Here is a 21,277-nt window from a genome sequence, read left to right on the forward strand (position 1 = left end):
TATTAACACAATTCTACTGGTGATAGCATATTGCTTTTTCAAAATACTGAAGTATGACCTCATATATTAACCAACCAAATCCCTGTAACTAACATGCTTACAGATTTAGAGAGATGAGATTTGCCAGACAAATATTGGTGAAAATTAGAGTTAATATTTAGACATCTGCTTTAAAATGAAGCAGCCCTTCCACTTGCCATTATAGGCCACAAAAGATTCACTCTAGTTAACATATTACTGACAGGATGATAAGAAAGCTCCTGTCAAATGGTGGTCAGTCGGGTGTTTTGAGACAAAATGCATAGCCCCAGCTGACTAGTTAGTGAAAGCCTGGTGAGGTACAATTATATAGGGATATGACAAGCCTTCATGCTTGACTGACTTGAGAACCAATGACATGGTTTTAAACAGCAATCCTCTCTACCTCTGGTCACAAAACAGCAATAAGACAACAGATGCACTGTTGTAAAATCATGATTTATTCTTTTGCTCTGAATACATGAGAGTACAGTATGATATTCTGGTAGATTACCACAGAAAGTTCACTTGGGGCTCAAATATCTATAGCCTGCCTTCAGCATGCATAAAATCAGTATTATAAATCAATTTTAACAGTCTATGCTTTTGTACATTCTTAATTTATAATGTAATTAATTTTTTAAGAAGTGATTTTGTTTCAAAAGCATTGAAACCAATCATATATAAATATAAAAATATATTCTAAATTATGCTTATATAACAATGTTAAATAAATGATGTCAAAACAAAGTAAAAATGCTATTCACTTTTTAAAATATTTCATTTATTTTCCTTAAAGATTTTAAGTCATTCCAAATTTACCTTATTCCTGAAACATAGAGTTACACTATAGAAAAGCCTACTACAGAATATGATCCTCCAGCTAACTGAATCTTTAAGTATTCTAACACTAAAGCCCCAAGCAAGCTGTAAGGTTAATGAAAATCACATTATTACATTCATTGGAATGCAATTCTTGCAAAGAATCAAAATCCCAGTAAAATCATGTCCCTGAAGCTAGAATAGAATTAAGAACATGGAGGAATTTTCATCCACACCTATATACATAAAAATCTAGCAATAGATTCTTAAAGAAAACAGTGAATATATTTACCTTTGAGGTATGTTACAGTGAATTTTCTTGCATTAAAACTGGAGACATCATTAGTTTATATCAGTTAACGAAATAAGAATGCATTAATTTATTTACCAATTGAAAATATTAGTCAATTCATGGTGGCCCTTTCTATCTTTTTAACTGACACATTTAATCTCAAATAAATCCTAAAAAAGAAATTTTGTCCTATACAACAGTACCAGTCAATCCTTGACCTTTAATATGACCAAAGAATAAAAATTTATAGGAATTAAATATTGTAATTAAATAAATTTTAAAAGATAAATTCAAGTAATACAGTATCTGCCACACACAAAAAGGACTATGGTATAGAAAAGAAGAAAGGACTCATTAATTCTATTAATTCTAATTCTATTAATTAATGACTCATTAATTCTATTGTTCTACGACAGTGAAATGAGATATAGATTATAATTTAAGAAATGACATCGCAGCCAAATCTTAAAAACTGTCATTAATGTTTTGGAATTAAGTTGATTTTAATGACAGAAGATAATTCCCTTAGTAATACCAAGTATTTACTAAAGGCATTTCTTTTAAAAATTACCCTTCTAATAAATCCTATTGATCATGAAATGTGATGGCAATATATTCTGAAATGCATTTTATATTTTTAAAAATTTTCACAAGTAAAAGCATTAAGTTATAAAAATACAAATATATAATTCATGTCAGCATATTTTAATAAAGTAGTTAACAATATGTAAAAACAATACTAGCAGATAAATTTATATTTTTTACTATTCCTAAAGAAAATAAATGTAAATCATTTAGAAGAGAGAAAGGAATTTCTTCTCTTTAAGTTGAGCTAAAAATATTTCCAAAGGCTTCAGGATTTTACATGCAAACTCATAAACGCAAATGATCACTCAATCAAATTGAAAATAATGTTAGAATTGCAAAGAGTCAGAGTTTTAAGAGACAACAAAGGCCATCAAATCCAATTCATTGGAAGGAAGGAAGGGAGAAAGGGAAGAAGGGAGGAAGGGAGGAAGGAAAGAAGGAAGGAAAGAGGGAGGGAGGGAGGGAGGGAAGGAAGGGAGAGAGGGAGGGAGGAAGGGAGGGAGGGAGGGAGGGAGGGAGGGAGGGAGGGAGGGAGGGAGGAAGGGAGGGAGGGAGGGAGGGAGGAAGGGAGGAAGGAAGGAAGGAAGGAAGGAAGGAAAGAAGGAAGGAAGGAAGGAAGGAAGGAAGGAAGGAAGGAAGGAAGGAAGGAAGGAAGGAAGGAAGGAAGGAAGGAAGGAAGGAAGGAAGGAAGGAAGGAAGGAAGGGAGGGAGGGAGGGAGGGAGGGAGGGAGGGAGGGAGGGAGGGAGGGAGGGAGGGAGGGAGGGAGGGAGGGAGGATGGATTCATATAATGAAAGAAGACTGAGAAAAATCAAATTAATTTTGAATTGATTTTTTTGCCAAGAACATGATGAACATTTTTCGAAATATGAAAATACAATTAAACTAGGCATTAAAAATTAAAGTAATTCTAACATAAACTATAAATAATTATAGTTATAGAAACTTCATGAGCTAAGACATCTATGACAAAGTTTTGACAAATCTTATTGTCATGTCATTTTTAAAATTAAAAAGCAACTTATTAAAACTTCAGATTTATTAATAATCCTTTTTATTTTTATGAGTACTTTTTAAAAATGTATGAATCAAATATGAACTAAACAAAAGTAAAATAGTCATTTTGAGTTCTACTTCTGCTACTGTAATTATCTCTGAGCTTAAAAAAAGCTTACTGGTTACTGGTGAAGTGAAATTAAATTATACATGAAAATGCTTTTAAAATTATAAATCTTTATAAAAGTATAAAATAGTGATATAATTTTATCATTAAGATTATTTTCCATGACTAAAATAACTAAATCTTAGAAAAGTCATTAACAATGTTCTAAGAAATTTCATTCAAATGTACTCTATTTAAAAATAGATATGTATCTATGTTTATAAATTATGTCTACCTCTCAATGCCTGCCAATAAATAATTTGTAATGAAAAGCAAAACCCTCTTACAAATATTCATAGTCCAATAAATTCCTATTTTGGCCATATTAAAATATATGACTCATGAATTTTAAGTTTATTGCTTCTCTGTCAAGGAATGGGTAACATGCCTCTTTTGATTTTCAGTTCTTTGGACTAGTGGTTTATGATTATCAATGCACTGAATAAAGTTCTAAAGATTATTAGAATCGGTTTTTCTATAATGGTATTGTTATTAAATAAATTGATATTCTAGTTCTGCTCATGTCACTGCATCAGTTCATAAAGGTCTTATTAGTATCCTCTAAAAATGTCCATTTTGTCAATAATATTACAATTATATTCAGGCAACAAAATTTATTTACCCATTCCCCAATCAGTGGATATCCTTTTGCTTTAAAGTTGGGGTTACTACAAAAAAAAAAGAGTTACTATAAATAATGTTTGGTAGGTCCATTTCTTCTTTCTTTGATCTCCAAGATATAAAACTAAGTAGTGGTATAGTTGGGTCAGGGTATGTAAAGCTTAATTACCTTCTTAAGTATAGTTCCAAATTGCTTTTTTTGAATGGCTAAACCAAATCACAGCTCCAATAAGAAAAAGTACACAAGCTTTCATGTTTTCTCACAACCCCTCTAATACTAAATTGTTTTTAACAGCACTGTTTTATGCCTAAGTGATTATTTTTGACAAAAACATTTTTATGTAAAATAATACTATTTTAAAATGTGAGAAATACTCAACAAAAATATATTTTAGTAACTGTAAAGCTTCATATTCAGATTTTTTTTCTTTATGCCTATAAATCAAACTCCCTCAAAAAAATTTTTTTTAGCATCATGGTATAGAGAAGTAGATTAGGAGTCCAGAGTACTTGGTTCTAAGTCCCAAATCTACCAGTGTTACAATGTATCTGTATCTACAGAGGAACAGAAAATGGGGAAAATTAATAGTTTCTGAGAAATGAAATGGGGAGATGAGGGTAAGAGGTGACCTTAACATTCAGTCAAGAAGCATTTTTTAAATGCCTATTATGTACCAAGTGTTGCATTTCTCTCTGGAGACACAAAAAGAGGCAAAAAACAAACAAACAAAAAAAACACAAAACAAACAAAAAACAGTTCCTGCTCTGAAGGAACTCATAGTTTAATGGGGAAAAAAATGCAATCAATCATGTACAAACAAGGTAGACAGAATAGACTAGAAATAGTCCTAAAGTGAAGGCACTAAAGTTAAGTAGGACTAGGAAGATCTTGCAAAAAATGGAACTTCAACTGAGACTTAAAAGAAAGCAGAGAAGACAGGAGAAAGAGATCTGGAGGAAAAGAATTCCAAGCTTGATGAAAAATCAAAGAAAAACTAAAAGTTGGTAAATGCCATATCTTGTGTGAAAAACAGCAAGAAACTAATAAAAGAGAAGTCAGGAAGAGAAAAGGTTTTGAGAGATGAGAGGGAAAAAGTTCATTTTATAATATGCTGAGTTTGAAATGTCTCGACTACCTCTAATTTCATATGTTCAACAGGCAACTGGAGAAGTAAGATCGAAGGTCAAAACAGAGGTTAAGGAAGGATAAATAAGCAGATGATCATCCACAGAAGCTGATGAGGTCCCTTCATTCAATTATCTGCCCCCCCCCATATCTCTCCTCCTTTTTATGGTTAAAGCTCCTTGAGAACACCATATACAAAAGTTGCTCCTTCTTTTTCTTTTATCTTTACTTAACTCTTTAAAGCCTGGTTTCTGATCTCAAGAATCAAGTGAGACTATTCTCTCCAGTTACTAACAATCTTTTAACTACCAAATCTAAGGGCCTTTTCTCAATTCTCATCCTTTACTTCTCTGTAAGCTTTCTTTCACCCCATCACCATTTTCTCCTTAATAATATCTTCTCTCTAGGTTTTCCTAACATTATCCTGATTTTCCTAACATCTCACAAGTCTCCTTTGCTGGATCTACATCTGGGTCAAATCTGGTAACCATGGGTGTTGCCCAGGGCTCTCTTCTTCATTTATATTATTTTGTTCAGTGATCTCATAATTATTGACTTAATATATAAACTGTAGAGAGGGAAAATAGAAGAAGTCTAAAACAGAGACCTAAAAGATCACCATTCTGGATTACAATCCAGCAAAGGAAACTGAGGAGCAATCCAACAAGTAAATTAAGGAGTTGGACTATAGGACCTCTAGTAATTTCCAATGAAATTCTATAAAATAAGAAGTGCATTTCTACCGTATGAAATCAAAGTATGAAAAATTATTAAGTGCTTACATAGTAATGATGAATAATTTATAGGATGGCCATAAATTTAAAAGAGAAAGTGTACAATTAAATGATTAATCTTAATAAATATCTGTCAAATAAATTACTTTAAAATATTTATCTATATAGATGTAAAATAACAATGTTAACTTTACCACCACCATCTTAATACCTAAATTAAAAACTAATGTGCTTATATGAATATCGACATTTGTAAACAATTTAAAATTCTGATATTTAAACAGTCTTGTTAAAAAAGAAAAAGAAAAAGAAAAAGAAAGGTCTCCACATAGGATATTTTGGAAGGAGAATAGCATAAAATCAATAATAAAAAAATGCTATTGAATTGTAAGTTATTATCAGTTTGAAGAGCTCCTCCAAATCAGAGCTATTACACTTCCAAAGCACTATTCTGGAACAAAAATGAATCTACCTCTTACCAGGTTAGGATAGTAGCTATTATCATGGCCCCTTGATTTTTTTCAAGTAGCTCCAATGGAAAAAGCCACAAGTGAATAATAAAGACTTCATAATACCTCTTAAGAATTCTTTACAAGGTAGGAGGCACTGAAATGAACTCTGAAGAGTTAAAGAAGTCTCATCTTCTGATAAGAAAAAAATAATTAACCTGACTTAATGTATCTTAGTGAGCCTTATATAAATCAGACTTTTGTAATTCAAGAGTCAGATTAAAACCATATATCAAAAAAATATGTAGATATTGTCTTATAAGTACACATGGAACATATCTAAATCTTCAGAGGTCTGTAGGCCTTTTTGTGAAAAGCTGAATATAGCCTTCTTAAGAGGAGATGTGTGAAGTACTTACAGTGCTTAATTTGCTAGCAGTAATGATGATGCGCCTCTCATGTAGCATACTGGCATATAGTTGCAGCATATTGTTCACATCCACAGCAACAAAATATTCTGTAAGATTTCTCTGGATGAGTAAAAAAAATTCTCCGTTACAGGTTAATGAAATATAAAATACTTTAAAAAAAACTACTCTTAAGAACAGATATTTATCACTGCCTTCGTCGAGTCAGAAAGACCATATTACTATTACACCCACACACACCCACACCCACACCCACACACACACACACACACACACACACACACACACACACACACACACACACATTTACTTTATAATATACTGGGAAGCTTTCCTAGGCTGGTGTTTGGGGGGAGTCTTTTGTACATTAATGCTACCTATTTTATTAATAAACTAAAATCCTTGGATTTAGTCCATGAAATATGCCTTAGCCTAAATTCTACAGTATGTCAAGCAATGCTTCAGGAAAGTTCTGATTATTTACTCTAAGTACATAAAAACTCCTTACCCAATATAATAAATTTTAATATTAATGTTTCAACATAAAAAGCTCTTTCTGATGCCCACCTTCATTAATGTGAATTTCTACCTTAAAAGTATTAAAAATTTTAAAATATGACAAATATTCTTTTTACATTAAAAAAAAAACCAACAACCACCAAAAAAAAACTCAAATGCTAAGTATAAGGAAAATGCAGAAAGTGAAGAAGAACCTAGCTATAATAGAGGAACAACCTGACAAGAACAGCAGTGAATTCTGTTTTATATAGTGTTTGGTTAAATCAGAAAATAAGGCAGTTAAATATATAATGGTCAATTTCCCCCTTCCCTCCAAAAACTCACAGAATTATATATTTCATCACCACAATATAGCAATGTTAGCAATCATGGGAGAGAAGATCAAACCTCTTTTTATATGAAATAATTTAGACCTGACATAACAAAATGGAAAAAAAAATAGTTTCCTAGAATTATGCAGCACTTTATACTTAGAAACACAGAGATTTAATCTATTCTTATTCCTTTATTTTATTTGGAATTTTTAAAAAGAAAACAATTGAGGTTAAGTGACTTGCCCAGAATCGTGCAACTAGTAAGTATCAAGTGACTAGGGCTAAATTTGAACTAAAGTTCCCCTGACTCTAGTCAGGCTGGTACTCTATCCATTATGCCACCTAGCTGCCCCATTCCTTCTTTTTAAAGATATAATTTTATCTATCTAGCTATCTATATACATACACACACATACACACACACATATAAAAGTATTTTTATAGATGTTCAAAAAGTGACAGTTAAATAGCTAGTTTGAGATGAGGGATAAAATCTAGGTCTCTTGATCCCTCATTTAACATAACACAGTGTCTTTTGAGTTTTCTCATTTAAATCCATTACATCTTCCTAGACAATCGATCCATTTGTAAAGCTCTTCTTATGATTTTTTTATTAAATAAGACAGATTTCAAACTTTAAAGTGTTATATAAATGTCAGGTATAATGATAATTATCAAAGGCTGATTATTTACCTTGTATTTTTAAAAACCAGGTACATGATCTAAATGTTAAATTGATATCTACAAAATATAAAAAGAACTTAGAGAAAGTTTTTCTGAAACTCATGGAGAAACTAGGAAAATATATGATCATGCTTTACACAGGAAGGGACAATATCAATGGGCTATGATCTCCACTGATGAAGAGAGTAATCAACTGTTTAGATAATTTTATATAAATATAAAAATACTAAGTGGGAAATCAGTTTGAATATTAGAACCATATTTATTTGCTCATTCTTTTTTCACTGACACTTTTCTTATTCACATATAATTAAAACAGGTAATTGTGTTTTGAATAAGAAATAATTTATTACAAATGTGAAGGTGTATATTCTCTTACACTTTGCTATAGTTTTTGTTTGTTTTAAAGTTCCAGAAAAGTAGCATTTGCTGGGGGAGTGAGGGGCTCGGGTGGGAAGATGATAATCTAAATAAGTGAATCAAGAAATTAGCCTTTTCAGCTGTACAGTTATTTGTGAGCAAAGGATAAAGGTAGATGCCATTTTTAACAAGGAGAAGCACACTGCAATTAAGAGGCCAGGGTGTATAAGTTGTCAGGCAGTCTCAAGGGAAAACGTAACATGCAGTAACTGGCCCATGATACACAGAACACAAGGGTTCAGAAACTATTGAGGGATTTAAAGGCTTTGATGGGCTGTCTCAGACCCACAATAAGAATACTGGGATCTCTAGGAAGCTTGCTACACAATTTTTGCAGATGGGTAACTTGGGTTTGGCAAATACTAAAACTAACACATTATGATTATGATGTTTTTTGGTCTGGTATTGATAAACTAGCAATTGTAGAATATTAGTCATAATTTTTTCTGTCAGTACAATAAAATCAAATACAATTGGACAGTGAGGAAATTTGTAATTATATAAAAAAATTAAAGAAAAGAAAATACAAATATGTCAGATAATATTTATTGTTGCCCCATTTTCCTTCAGTTATATTTCCATTTAATTATTTTTGTTGTGACTGCTTTTCACTTTCAGACAAATTAAAAATTATGCAAACAGAAAAATGTTTTCTTTTCTCTTGCAATTATTTAAAAATAGACCTCTACATACAATAAGCCCTTTATTAAATTTACTTTATAACCTGAAAATACCATGGGAAAAGAAAATTGTACATTTGAAGAGATATGAACAAAGAAAATAAATTAACAAAATTTTATTCCATATACAGAAAGCTATAAATATTTAAAGTCCTAATTTAAAAAAAATAGTAGTATAGCATTTCCTATTTAAGCTTCATTTTAAATATCCACATTTTAAAATTAATTTCATTTAAGTCATTATATTTTGCATTGCCTTACAAAATTCAAAATCTAAAAAAAGCTTCTTATTTAAAATTAAAAAGGATATCATGCTACAGAACATAAATGATTTAAACACAGAACAATATAGTTATCCAGAAATGTGGTAGTAATGTCAGAACCTGCAAATGTATTTTCTATCTTATTTCTTAAATTTCTGCATTCATTCCTATAGATTAAAAATAACCAGCTATATATAAAATTGAAGGAATCTAATCTAATTGATGAAAGAAACATTAGGAAATGAAGAAAGAACAAGCATTACTGCTCACCTGTCCTAAGTGCAAAGTAAATCTTTTAATACCCTTACCCACATTCAGACATAGCTAGGTAATGGGAAAAGGAATATAAAATTGAAAAGAAGGGATGAAAGCTTCAGGGATAGAAACCAGCTTCTTAGCTTCTGACAGAAGTATTTCTTCCTTGAACATTATCTCTCCTTGAAATATCTTACAATGTTTTTTTTTTTCCAGTCCCTATATATCAAATTTCATTTCCAAGCACAGCCAGGACTAAGGTTAGGCAAATAAGACTTCTGAGTACCATACAATCTATAGTGGAACACACATGATGAAGGAACTTATTATTATTCATTTTAATAAAGACACATTTAATGTCAGGAAATTCTACTCTGCAGCTTATATATAATTATTTACTCTGTGATAAAGCAAATTGTATGTTACAATGAAAGCTCTAAGCCTTCAGTAAACATATGGGGGAGCACAATTTTCAAACACTGGTGCACCAAAATGCCTTCTTTAAAGTCTTTTCACAAAATTTCCAAGGAGAAATTAATTTGAAAATACTAAAATACTTACACTTTCAGGTATTGTTGGTAGTCCAGTTAAATCCGGAGCAATGAAGTAAGACTGCTAATCATTTAAAAAAATAAGAATAAAACACAGTGAATAGATTTAATATATCTAATATAATATTATATGGGGGAGGGAAGTGAAATCAAAGAAATTACACACAAAATTAACAAAATGTTAAATTTAAATAACACAGATTTCGTTGAAATTAAGTCATTCTTAAATAGCATAGCAAAGTTGAGAGTGAGAAATAACAGTAAGTCTCCAGTATAAAAGATTAGGTGTTGGGTATAAATCAGTTCACACTTTAAAAGCAATTAACATCAACCAAAATAAAATGAAAGAAGGAAATAATTCTGACAGAAGAAAAGTTTATTAAGGGAAAAAGTACAAGATTCTCACATTGTTGATAAAACACATTAACTCTGGAAAGGCTCAAAAAATAAGAATTATAATGCATTAGGACATCAAGATCTTTTAAAACTTTTGTCCCAAGGCAATTCATAAGCAATGATGGAAGACTCTGTGTCTATATGTTTATCTCTGTGTGTGTCTATATATGTAGGTATACACACATATGTACACATGTATACAGATGTTACAGACCACAATGTAAGTAGCAATACAACCATTTTAGCCAATTAAGCAGTTTAATTTCAATTATCAGGAAGTTTTCATTGTTCACTTTTTTCTACAAGCCTTTAATTCTAACAGGAAAAAGGAAGTATAGCTTTCTTTTCTTTTTTTACATAGAGTACAATATAGAAATGTCTCAAATTTTTAAAATTTACCACATCATATTTTATTTCTGAAACATTAAATGTAAAATTATTCTTTTCTTGTTTGTAAACAAAATCCTTAGTACTTTCAATAAAAGTTTAAATGTGAATATCAAATATGAAAAGTGAAATTTTAACTATAAAAAATTCATTCATCAACTAATATTAAGTATCTACTCTATTCAAGATTCTCTTTTTATAACTTGTTAGAACGCAAATATACAGCATAAAGAGTTCCATTTATTACAAACCATTCCCCAATTGGTAAATGATCAAAGGAAATGAACAGAATCAGATGAAGAAATTAAAATCATTTCTACTCAGATGAAAAAATGCTCCAAATCATAATTGATTAGAGAAACTCAAATTAATACAACTCTAAGGTACCACCTCACATCTCTCAGATTGGCTAAGATGACAGGAAAACATAATGATAAATGTTGAAGGGGATGTGGGAAAACTGGGACACTAATATCTTGTTCAAGGAGTTGTGAAATGATCCAACCATTATTATGGAAAGCAATTTGGAACTATACCCAAAGGGCTATCAAACTGTGCATACCCTTTGATCCAGCAGTTCCATAGGTCTGTATCCCAAAGGGATCATAAAAGAGGAAAAGGGACCCACATTTGTAAAAATATTTTGTGGCAGTCCTTTTTATAGTGGCAAGAAACTGGAAACTGAGTGGATGCTCATCAGCTGGAGAATGGCTAAATAAGTAATAGTATGTGAAAGTTATAGAATATTATTGTTGTATAAGAAATGATTAGCAAGATGATTTCAGAGAAGCCTGGAAAGACTTACATGAACTGATGCTAAGTGAAATGAGTAGAACGAGGTGAAAATTTTACACAAGCAACAAGAAGATTATGTGATGATATACTATGATGGACTTAGCTCTTTTCAATAATGAGATAAATTCCAAGAGACTTGTGATAGAAAGAGCCATCCACATTCAGAGAGAGAATGATGGAGAGTGAATGTGGATTAAAGCACAGTAATTTCATTTTGTTGTTGTAGTTTGTTTGTTTGCCTATTTTTGTTCTCTCATGTTTTTACCCCTTTTGATCTGATTTTTCTTGTGCAGCAAGACAAATGTGAAAATGTTTAGAAAAAGTGTACATGTTTAACCTATATTGGATTGCTTCTTCTCTAGGGGAAGGAGGAGGGAAAAGAGAAAAATTTGAAACACAAAGTTTTGTAAGAATGAATGTTGAAAATTATCTTTGCATGTGTTTTGAAAAATATAAAGCTTTCATTAAAAAAATATATTTATAGAAAATCATCATTATAAATTTTGACACACAGGCAGTATCACCAACATCAAAAATTCATAACTTGAAAACAGATTATCCTGTATTTAATAGAAAAGTTTTAGTTTCTGTTCATTTTCTATTGATCTATAAAAGCAAATCCTTATTTACTTTAAAACAAATTATTCACTACTGGCAAAAAAAAAAAAAAAACAAACAAACAAACCTGATAGTGAGTACAATAAGCTATTATTTTCTGATGAGAGGGAGTAATCAAAAGTATTCTAAGTCATCAAAAAATCTCTCAGAGTTACAAGAAATCTCAAGATAGAAATATAATATGAGTCATTAGTATAGAAATAAGTTTGCTCCTTTCAGAATGTAGAAGTGAATATAAAGATGGCCTTCAAATTAGTTGATTTTACTTTAAAGACATAATCATATTTCTTTTTTTTCCTTTTTTTGAAATATTTGTTTAATTAATTTTTACAAAAATTTTATGCATAGGTAATTTTCCATCATTGACAATTGCAAAACCTTTTTGTTTCAACTGTTCCCTTCCTTCTCCCCACCCCTTCCCCCAGATGGCAGGTTGACCAATACATGTTAAATATGTTAAAGTATAGGTTAAATACAATATAAATCATATTTCTTTAAAATGGCTTTTTAAAGATATCATTTAAGCAGAAAATATTTAAATTGTTATTAAACTTTAAAGGCTGTAGCAAAACTTGTCAAGTCTCAAAGAACATGTAAATATACTTTGTCATTTTTTTAAATCAAATATTTAAATATTTACTGAGCACCTTTCATATACAAGGTGTTATAAAACATGTAACTTTATTTTCAACCTAAATTGCAATTTTCTTTTACCTCACCATTACTGGGAAAGGCTAATTTTTTTAAGAACTTGTTTACAAGCAATAAATATCTCTTGGTTCTTATGTAATGCATGAGAAAAAAATTATTTCAATTTGGTATGCTAAATGAAACAAGTCCATTGCCATACATCCATCACAGAACTTTATGTGGAAGGGACATTAATGATTATATAAGTATACTTACTTACCAAAAAGTACACAAGAGGTGAGTGGCAATTTTAAAACTACACATATATATATATTTGCCTAAATTGTATAGAAAAGCATTTTCATAATAAGAAAAAATAGTTTAGAATAGGCCTTTGCTATTCTATATTGAGTGTTAAGAACATTCTATGAATTGGAATTAGTTAAAATAAATTTGGAAGCTAACCTCTCAGCATTAATTGAATAAATTTCTTCTCTATTATGCATTCAAAAGTCACTTATTAAATGTCTACTCTGTGGAAGGCATTGTGCTATAGAGACTGGGAATGCAAAGACTTAAAAAAATATTTTTTTAAAAAGAGAGACATTCCTCTACCATAGTGGGTTGAAGATAAGAAGGAGTTGGAAGGGAAGAAAGAGATGTTCTGATGTGTTATGATGGGCCTCATGTAGGACATAGTATTTGAGATTATAACAGCCTGAGCAAGGGGGAAAAAAAAGGAGATAGAATGACATATTCAAAGAATAGCAAATGAGTCTATTTGGATATAATGTAATTCATGAAGTGAAATGTTCAACATCGGGGGCAGCTAGATGGCGCAGTGGATAGAGCACCAGCCTTGAATTCAGGAGGACCCAAGTTCAAATCTGGTCTCAGACATTTAACACTTCCTAGCTATGTGACCCTGGGCAAGTCACTTAACCCCAGCCTCAAAACACAAACAAAAAAAAAAGGTTCAACATCCCTTGAAAAGACAGGATGAAGCCAGGTTAATGATACAGATTTCAAATGTAGTTTGTTTTTTATCCTATCCTCAAATGTAATGTCCAGGCTAGCTCTCTGGAGGACCTTGGGAATCAGCCCGAGTCTTTGATCTTTAGGTGGAGAAGTGAAGGAGATAGGAGAGCTACCACATGGCTGGTCAAAGATGGACTCTGAAATCTGGAGTCTGGAGCCTGAAGTCTTCTCTGTGTCTGTGGTTGAGAGCCGTGGCTGAGAGAGCATCTTCTGTGTCTCAGGCTCTGTTAAAAACCTCAGTACACATCACTACAACACACTGAGCATGCACAACCATTACATCACCATAAAGAACCATTCTCTCACACTGAGTAGGTGCTTAACCACAAACACCATGCTGTCCTTGATTCAACTATACTTCTTCAGAGTTCCAGCCCTTTATACTCAAGAACCAATCAAAATTCTTGAACAAGGGACTGACATAGAACTCTGTTTATGAGCAATTTGGCAGCTGCATCTCAAATGAGCTAGAAAGCTGGGAAGTTGAAGATATTTCTTTAATCTGATGTAGTTCACTTAAACTGGAGCATCCTCTCCAAAACCTATCCCATTAACAAATGGTTCTCCAAGTTGGCTATATCTCCCCTCTAAGGATTTTAAAAGTAGCCCTTTGGGGTCAAAATAGATTCTATAATCCAATAGACTTGATCCAACACTGGTGTGCTTATCTTCTCAAATCATCTGTTGAGAATTAATGTAATTATATATATCCTTACGCCTTTAGAGAGATTTTTTAAGGTGATACATTAAGCATACTTGGCTTTTAAATACTGCAAAAATTCTGTGTGTGACAAATTTTTCTTCAAGTACAACATCAATAGGAAAGAGGCCTCAAGCTTAGAGATCACGCTCATAGTCCCTGATTACATGAAGCCTTTTTCTCCCACTAGTAAAGTTCCACAAAAATTCCCTTTAGAGATAATGTGATCTCTTTGATGGATTCCTTGTAGATGTACTCCTTGCAGAAGACCAGTTAACTTGGGAATGTCATTTAAAACCCTGTTAGGCAGACTGCAAGCCTAACATCATCCAGATCCTTTGAAGCTGGAATGTCTTATTCTAGTCAAACAGTGGTTGGGAGGGCATGGAGAGACCTAGTCAAGGATTGTTCTTCTGATCTTTGGAGGTTCCTTCTCAGGAGTGTAGCAGAAAGTCAAATGTTCAATTTTATGGAAAAATTACTAACTTAATTTTGTGATACTTTATCTTATAAGATAATCCCTGGGACTTGGTCAAGTCTTTCTGGACTATTATATTACAACTTATTCTACTTGATGGTTTTCCTTTTGAGTGATTTATTGAGATGAATTTTCTCATCTAATTATCATGGTTTCAATATAATCCTTACATTCATACATTCATATATAACCCATACATACGTATAAATACAAGTTTAAATGTTTTCTGCCCAGTGCAAATGTCCTAGAATTTGTTTAGCAAAGGTAAAATCTGAGATAGTTCTTTAGTGACTTTGAGAGGGTCTGAGGGTTTTAGTTTTGTTTTGCTTTGTTTTAGATTCCTTTCCCACTGCCTTGTATTAAAGTTTGAAGAAAAATTATATTTGACACAATTCATAATCAAACTTTATAATAAATATCTCTCTATACTTCCAGATACATGTGATACAAATTAACATTTTTAACCAAAATCTTAGTGGTTTACTCTATATTGTTTGCAAAACAATTTTTCCAATATAAAAAAATTTAGAAAGTCTAAATTCTCCTACAGAATTTCTTGATCATATGGGCCTCTCCCCAGGGGGATGAAGTCACCTCATCACCATTGGGTGAATAATAAAACCGTCCTGGAGAAAAAGTTTTTCCATGATTTAAATGTCATATTGGATCATCCTAACTGGAATCTAGACAAATTTTTCTAGTTATCCCATTCTAAAGAAGACATATCAAAACTTTTCTAGGGGGTCGTAAATCACTAGGAAATCCAGGAAGATTCCTCTGTGACTTTAGATTAAAGGGCATCTGACATTTCTTTCAAAGTATCCCTTCCCTTAAAAGGAATCCTCCAGGAATTCCAAACTTACTCAATAATAGAACAAATAGTCCCACTCAGAGACTAAAGAAAATAAAATTAAATAAACTCAAACAATTGTGAGGCTCCCAAGAAAAAGTGTTAAACATTTTAGACCTGATGACTTAGGACTTTCTAGGCAACCAAGCATTTTATCCTATAGACCTACAGTATAAAAGGATCTCAGATAAACCATCTGGATGCATGTCCCAAGGTAAGCATTAAAACTGCATTCAACTAAAAAAAAGTGGAGGGGGGGAAAAAGGAAACTTTATAAGCCACTCTAAAATACTTTGAGTAATTGTTATGCACCAGTATGTTATCTTAGGAATACAAACTTCATACTTCTCATTTTAGCTTCAATATAAATATCTTTGCAAGGTTTCAATAATAAATATCACCAACCATTCATTGAATGCACAAAAGTCTGTAAAATGAACTAGTCCTACTTTTATAGAAACACACCTTAAAAAAAAAAAGTACTGTTCACAACTGCAATTTAAAATAAGAGGGGGAAGTGAAACTTTTTTTCCAGTGGATTTATAGTAAATAAGATGTAAAGCCCTAGGTGAAAAGTCTCTCCAACAGGTTCCTAAAAATTCAAATGGACTCATATTATCCCTACATGTAGCCCACATAAACTTTGATCTGCAATCCCTGCAGAAAGAGAGTCATACATCCATTGAGTTTGCTGTAGGGGATTCAGCTTTCCTTCTGAAATAAGAAGTTTGGTTGTCTTTTTCTTTGAACTTACTAAATAATTAAGACCAATCTATAAATATGGGTCTAAAGCAAGGGATAGGATGCAGTATTCCAGCCTCCCAAGAGGCAAACCTAGTTTTTAAGCCCCAAGTCAGATTGGTTTGATTTTTCACCCAAAGATGGAGAAAAGGCTTCCAGTCGACCTGGGGTCCCAAGTCTTTACAGGGAGAGCTCCATATAGTGTGTGGTATTTTGTATAATAAAGTTTCTTCCAAGAAAGAAAGATCTTTGCCTTTTCTTTTATTTATTGACTTTGAGTTGGGAAAAGAGTATTTTTTAACACCAAGGCAGCAAAGCAGAGAGCTATTGAAAACTAAGCACTAAACTTTGTAAAATATTCTCTGCTGAATCTATGTAACATTATATTTGGGGAAAATTTTAATTTTCACCTCTACATGTATGTGAGAATATATTAGACCATGCCACATCGATTGATGCTGGAAAATCAAATGAAAGGGTAATTCTTATACATCCAGAGATCTCGAATTGCATTCTGGATTGGAAATGTGGAAAATCCATTTGACATGCACCCCAACTGATTTTCTTAGGATAGCAAATTTTAAAAAATGAAATAAGGGATTGTTATTGAATGTGGTTAAGGAGCACAGTCCTTATAAGCATTTATTAACATAATATGTTAATGCTACCCTAAGGGCTGGATAACCTCCTTCAGAGAGAACCACGATTAATATGCAATAATAAAAGGGCTTTGGAAAGATCAGAAACAAGCACAGATATTCTGCAACTGATACTAGTTTGCTAATCAATCACACAATAAAGAACAATTTTAACTGGCTTCAGAGCCAAAATTAGGGCGTTATTCAAAAGGCATAAGGCAACCAGAATTTTGTCCTTTTCTGTTAACTTTCTCCTACCTGTTGTGTTCTAAAGAGAAGAAAAATTAGGGAGTAGAATTGGATCCTCTTCATTTAAGCCCAAAATATAACCTTTAAATAGAGATCTCCATTTTTGCCTCAGTGGTTGTTCTTTTGTTTAAAGTAATGGATATCAATATTGTAAATTCCAAAAAGTCACAAAGTCATGTCCATTCCAAGTTGTTTTTAGTACTCCACTTTTGAGGCCTAGGGGAGCAACTTTTAGATCTGACTCAATAGTACTTCGGAAAAAAAACACATTTGGACATGAACTTGTTAACAAGGTTATGTAGAAAGTCTGTTAGAACTGAAGTCATTTTCTTGAGTAAAACATGTAATACAGGAGAAAGTGTACCCTAAAAGACTTCAGGGGATTTTGTCTTTCCTTCCTGCCATATTTTTGACATTAATATTTCTTTGTTAAATTAGTTAAATAGAACTGAATAGCCAATCACTAATCACTAGTTAATAGGGGTGGAAAGGACACAAGAAATTTGGTTCAAGCGTATAGTGTTAGAAAAAAGGACACCAGAACCCTTTAAGGATATAGATTTAGGCCTCTGTGAAAAAGATGTAGGCACTTTATAAATATTTATTTACTTAATGAATAAAATGGGTGCCATGGGGGATGCCATTGGGAGATGGGACATCAAATTCAAGGAATTTCTCATCATCCAGCTTGGCTAGAATACAGTATATATGTATTTATGCAATTAATGAAAAAGAACTCTGTAAAATGGGATTGAAGCAAGGTTGTGAAGGACTTTAAATGGGGTACTGCTAGAACACATTGCATCTTTGACAGAGAAAACAATTCATAGAAATTTCTTGAGGAGTAATATGATCAGACCTATGTCTTACATAGGTAAGCAACTAGGTGGAAACAGAGAGTAGGAAAGATAGACTAGAAGCAAGGGGAAGGAAAGTTAAGTGAATATTTAAGTAGTCCAGATCAATAATGATGAAGGCCTGAACCACCTAGATGTAGTGGGAATGGAGTTAATATGACTTGACAAGTTGATCAATGAGAGGAAAGAGGTTGAAGGAAAGGGAAGAATCCAGAATGATTTCAAAGTTATAAACCTAGTGATCAGAGAATAGTTCCCTCAAAAGAAACAAGAGTAGTTTAAAGAAAGAGCAAATTAAAGGGGAAAAATGATATGCAGTCTATAAATCTAAGTCACCAAATTAAATTCCTTGAGTCAACAATTCAGTTAGAAAAAAATTTAAACACACATTAAAATATAACTAATACAAAATAGTACTAGATTGATAGGTAATGGATATCATAAATATGATTTATCTTAACTTCATTAACTAATCTCACAAAGTATCTCAAAGGATTTTTTGAGGGGTAGTATACATACATGTATATACATATGAATGTGTATGTATATATGTATACACACATACACACACACGAGGCAGAAACGAGGAATGAGCAACATTCCAGGCAGGTAAAAGAGACAATCAATCCATTCATATGAATATCACACACACAAAATGGCAAATTGATATGGTTGTATTACTAAATAAGTGGAAAATGAGGATGAGATTATAAAAAAAAAACTTTAAAAGTCAAAAAAGTTCATTGGAGGTAGAATACAAGAAGGAGAAGTGACCTAAGCTTTATGGGAAAAAAGAAAAAGTGTTAAAAGCCTTAAATAGGGAAATTGTAGCAGAAGATCAACCTTAAATCATAAACAACATTTTACATAGGAAAAGTGTAATTTTAAAAATTATATTTTGGTGAGAACACCAATAGAAAGAGAGTTGCCATCAAGAAAACTGGATTAATATGGAAAGAACAAGTTTCCAGTATTAGATTTTCTATTTGCTAGTTAGTTAACCTTGGGCAAATCATTTAAGTCAAGTCAATAAGCATTATTAAGCTTTTTTATGTGCCAGGCATTGTTAAATACTAAAAAAAAAAACACCCTAATAGCCAAAAACAAAACTAACAAGTAATAGAAGGCAAGGGTTGAAAAAAATTAAATAAGAGAGGAACTAGCTGACAGAGGTCCAATGATGAATTTCTATTATATTTCAAGATTAGTTTTGCTTAAACATACTCTTATCCCATCCCTTCCCCTCTCAATGTTTTTATTCTTTATTTATAAAGTTCTCTGGAAGGGGGATAGTAGAAGAAATAGATTGAAAAAAACATAGATAATAAAAAACAGAGAAATAAAAAAATAAGTAATTAACCTTGTTGACACGATTTTATCCTTAGTTCTATGTACCCTTATTATTTTTATAAGCATTTCTCTCAAGCACTACAAGTGTAAACAATATGAACCCATGAAACAGCTTCACCTCAAAGCTACTAAACATCAGTTAAAAGAAAAGACCTTCCTTCGGAAATCAAAGGAATGCCAAAGTAGCAGTAAACAATTAAACATTTAATTAAGAAATTAAGGTAAGCAAACATAGGAAAATATATAAAATTGATTTCAGAATTACAAAAAAAAATCTACTTTTTTATCTATATCTTTATAGTTATATCAATGATAGTGTAATGAAGATAACAACAAAGGAAGACATGCTGAGCCATTAGTTGAGAAATTTGGAGGTATACTATCTATAAATATTATGGGGATAATAGGCATAAAGGAAATATATGTCACTGAATATGAAGTCAAATATTTCCCACAGGTGGTATCTGTCTACATATATTCTGTAATAAAAACTTGTTTTTGAGCTGTGTGGGCAAATAAACACTTACATAAAGAGAGATTTTTCTAAATTACTGTTTGAAAAACAACCCAAATCAACAGGACCCTAGTTTCAGTTATCTTCTTAAAACTATATTCCAGTTAGTGTCAAGAATTCATATTATTGATTTTATGTTATTTTAAATTATAATTCTATATAAAATATGGTCATTTGTTCCAGCACTATGGAAATCTGAAGCAAAATTTTAAAATAAGTTTTATTTATTTGTTAATGTATGAAGAAGGAATAAGAAAAAATATTTTATTTAAATTTATAAGAAAATAGTAATTACAGAAAAAAATGAATATCATATGTAAAGATAAACCTAAAGATATAACAAAAAATTATTGTTTAACTGGGACAATGATGCATTGTTGGTGGAGTTGTGAACAGATCCAGCCATTCTGGAGAGCAATTTAGAATTATGCTCAAAAAGTTATCAAACTGCATATTTTTTGATTCAGCAGTGTTAGTAATGGTCTTATATCCTAAAGAGATATTAAAGGGAAAAGGACCTGTATGTGCAAGAATGTTTGTGGCAGCCCTCTTCGTAATGGCTAGAAACTGGAAATTGAATGGATGGATCCCCATCCATTCAATTGGATAAATTGTGGTATATGAATGTTATGGAATATTATTGTTCTGTAAGAAATGACCAACAGGAGGAGTACAGAGAGGCTTGGAGAGACTTACATCAACTGATGCTGAGTGAAATGAGCAGAACTAGGGGATCATTATACACTTCAACAACAATAACTGTATGAGGATGTATTCTGATGGAGGTGGATATCTTCAACATAGAGAAGATCTAATTTAGTTTCAATTGATCAATGATGGACAGAATCAGCTACACCCAGAGAAGGAACACTGGGAAATGAATGTGGACTACTTGCATTTTTGTTTTTCTTCCCAGGTTATTTTTACCTTCTGAATCCAATTTTTCTTGTGCAATAAGAGAACCATATGGATTTGCACACATATATTGCATCTAGGATGTACTTTAACATGTTTATTAACATGTATGAGACTGCCTGCCATCTAGGGGAGGAGGTAGAGGAAGGGAAGGGAAAAGTTGGGACAAAAGTGAGTGCAAGGGACAATGTTGCAA

General features: G+C 31.9%; 1 protein-coding gene across 6 annotated transcripts in view; it reads right to left on the reverse strand.

The window, feature by feature from the left end:
- Positions 1 to 21,277, reverse strand: part of DENND1B (DENN domain containing 1B) — a 317,390-nt gene that overhangs the window by 112,495 nt on the left and 183,618 nt on the right. For 5 of the 6 annotated variants that reach the window (XM_074308673.1, XM_074308676.1, XM_074308672.1 and 2 more), the window contains 2 exons: positions 9,936 to 9,989; positions 6,231 to 6,341 (listed from right to left, as the gene is read on the reverse strand). The exons of the other annotated variant lie outside the window; for it this stretch is intronic. In XM_074308673.1, the coding sequence (XP_074164774.1) occupies positions 6,231 to 6,341; positions 9,936 to 9,989 (165 nt within the window). The remainder of the gene's footprint in view (positions 1 to 6,230; positions 6,342 to 9,935; positions 9,990 to 21,277) is intronic. 6 annotated transcript variants of the gene reach the window in all.

This window comes from Sminthopsis crassicaudata, chromosome 4 (assembly GCF_048593235.1).
Source record: "Sminthopsis crassicaudata isolate SCR6 chromosome 4, ASM4859323v1, whole genome shotgun sequence".
In the NCBI taxonomy this organism is placed as follows: domain Eukaryota; kingdom Metazoa; phylum Chordata; class Mammalia; order Dasyuromorphia; family Dasyuridae; genus Sminthopsis; species Sminthopsis crassicaudata.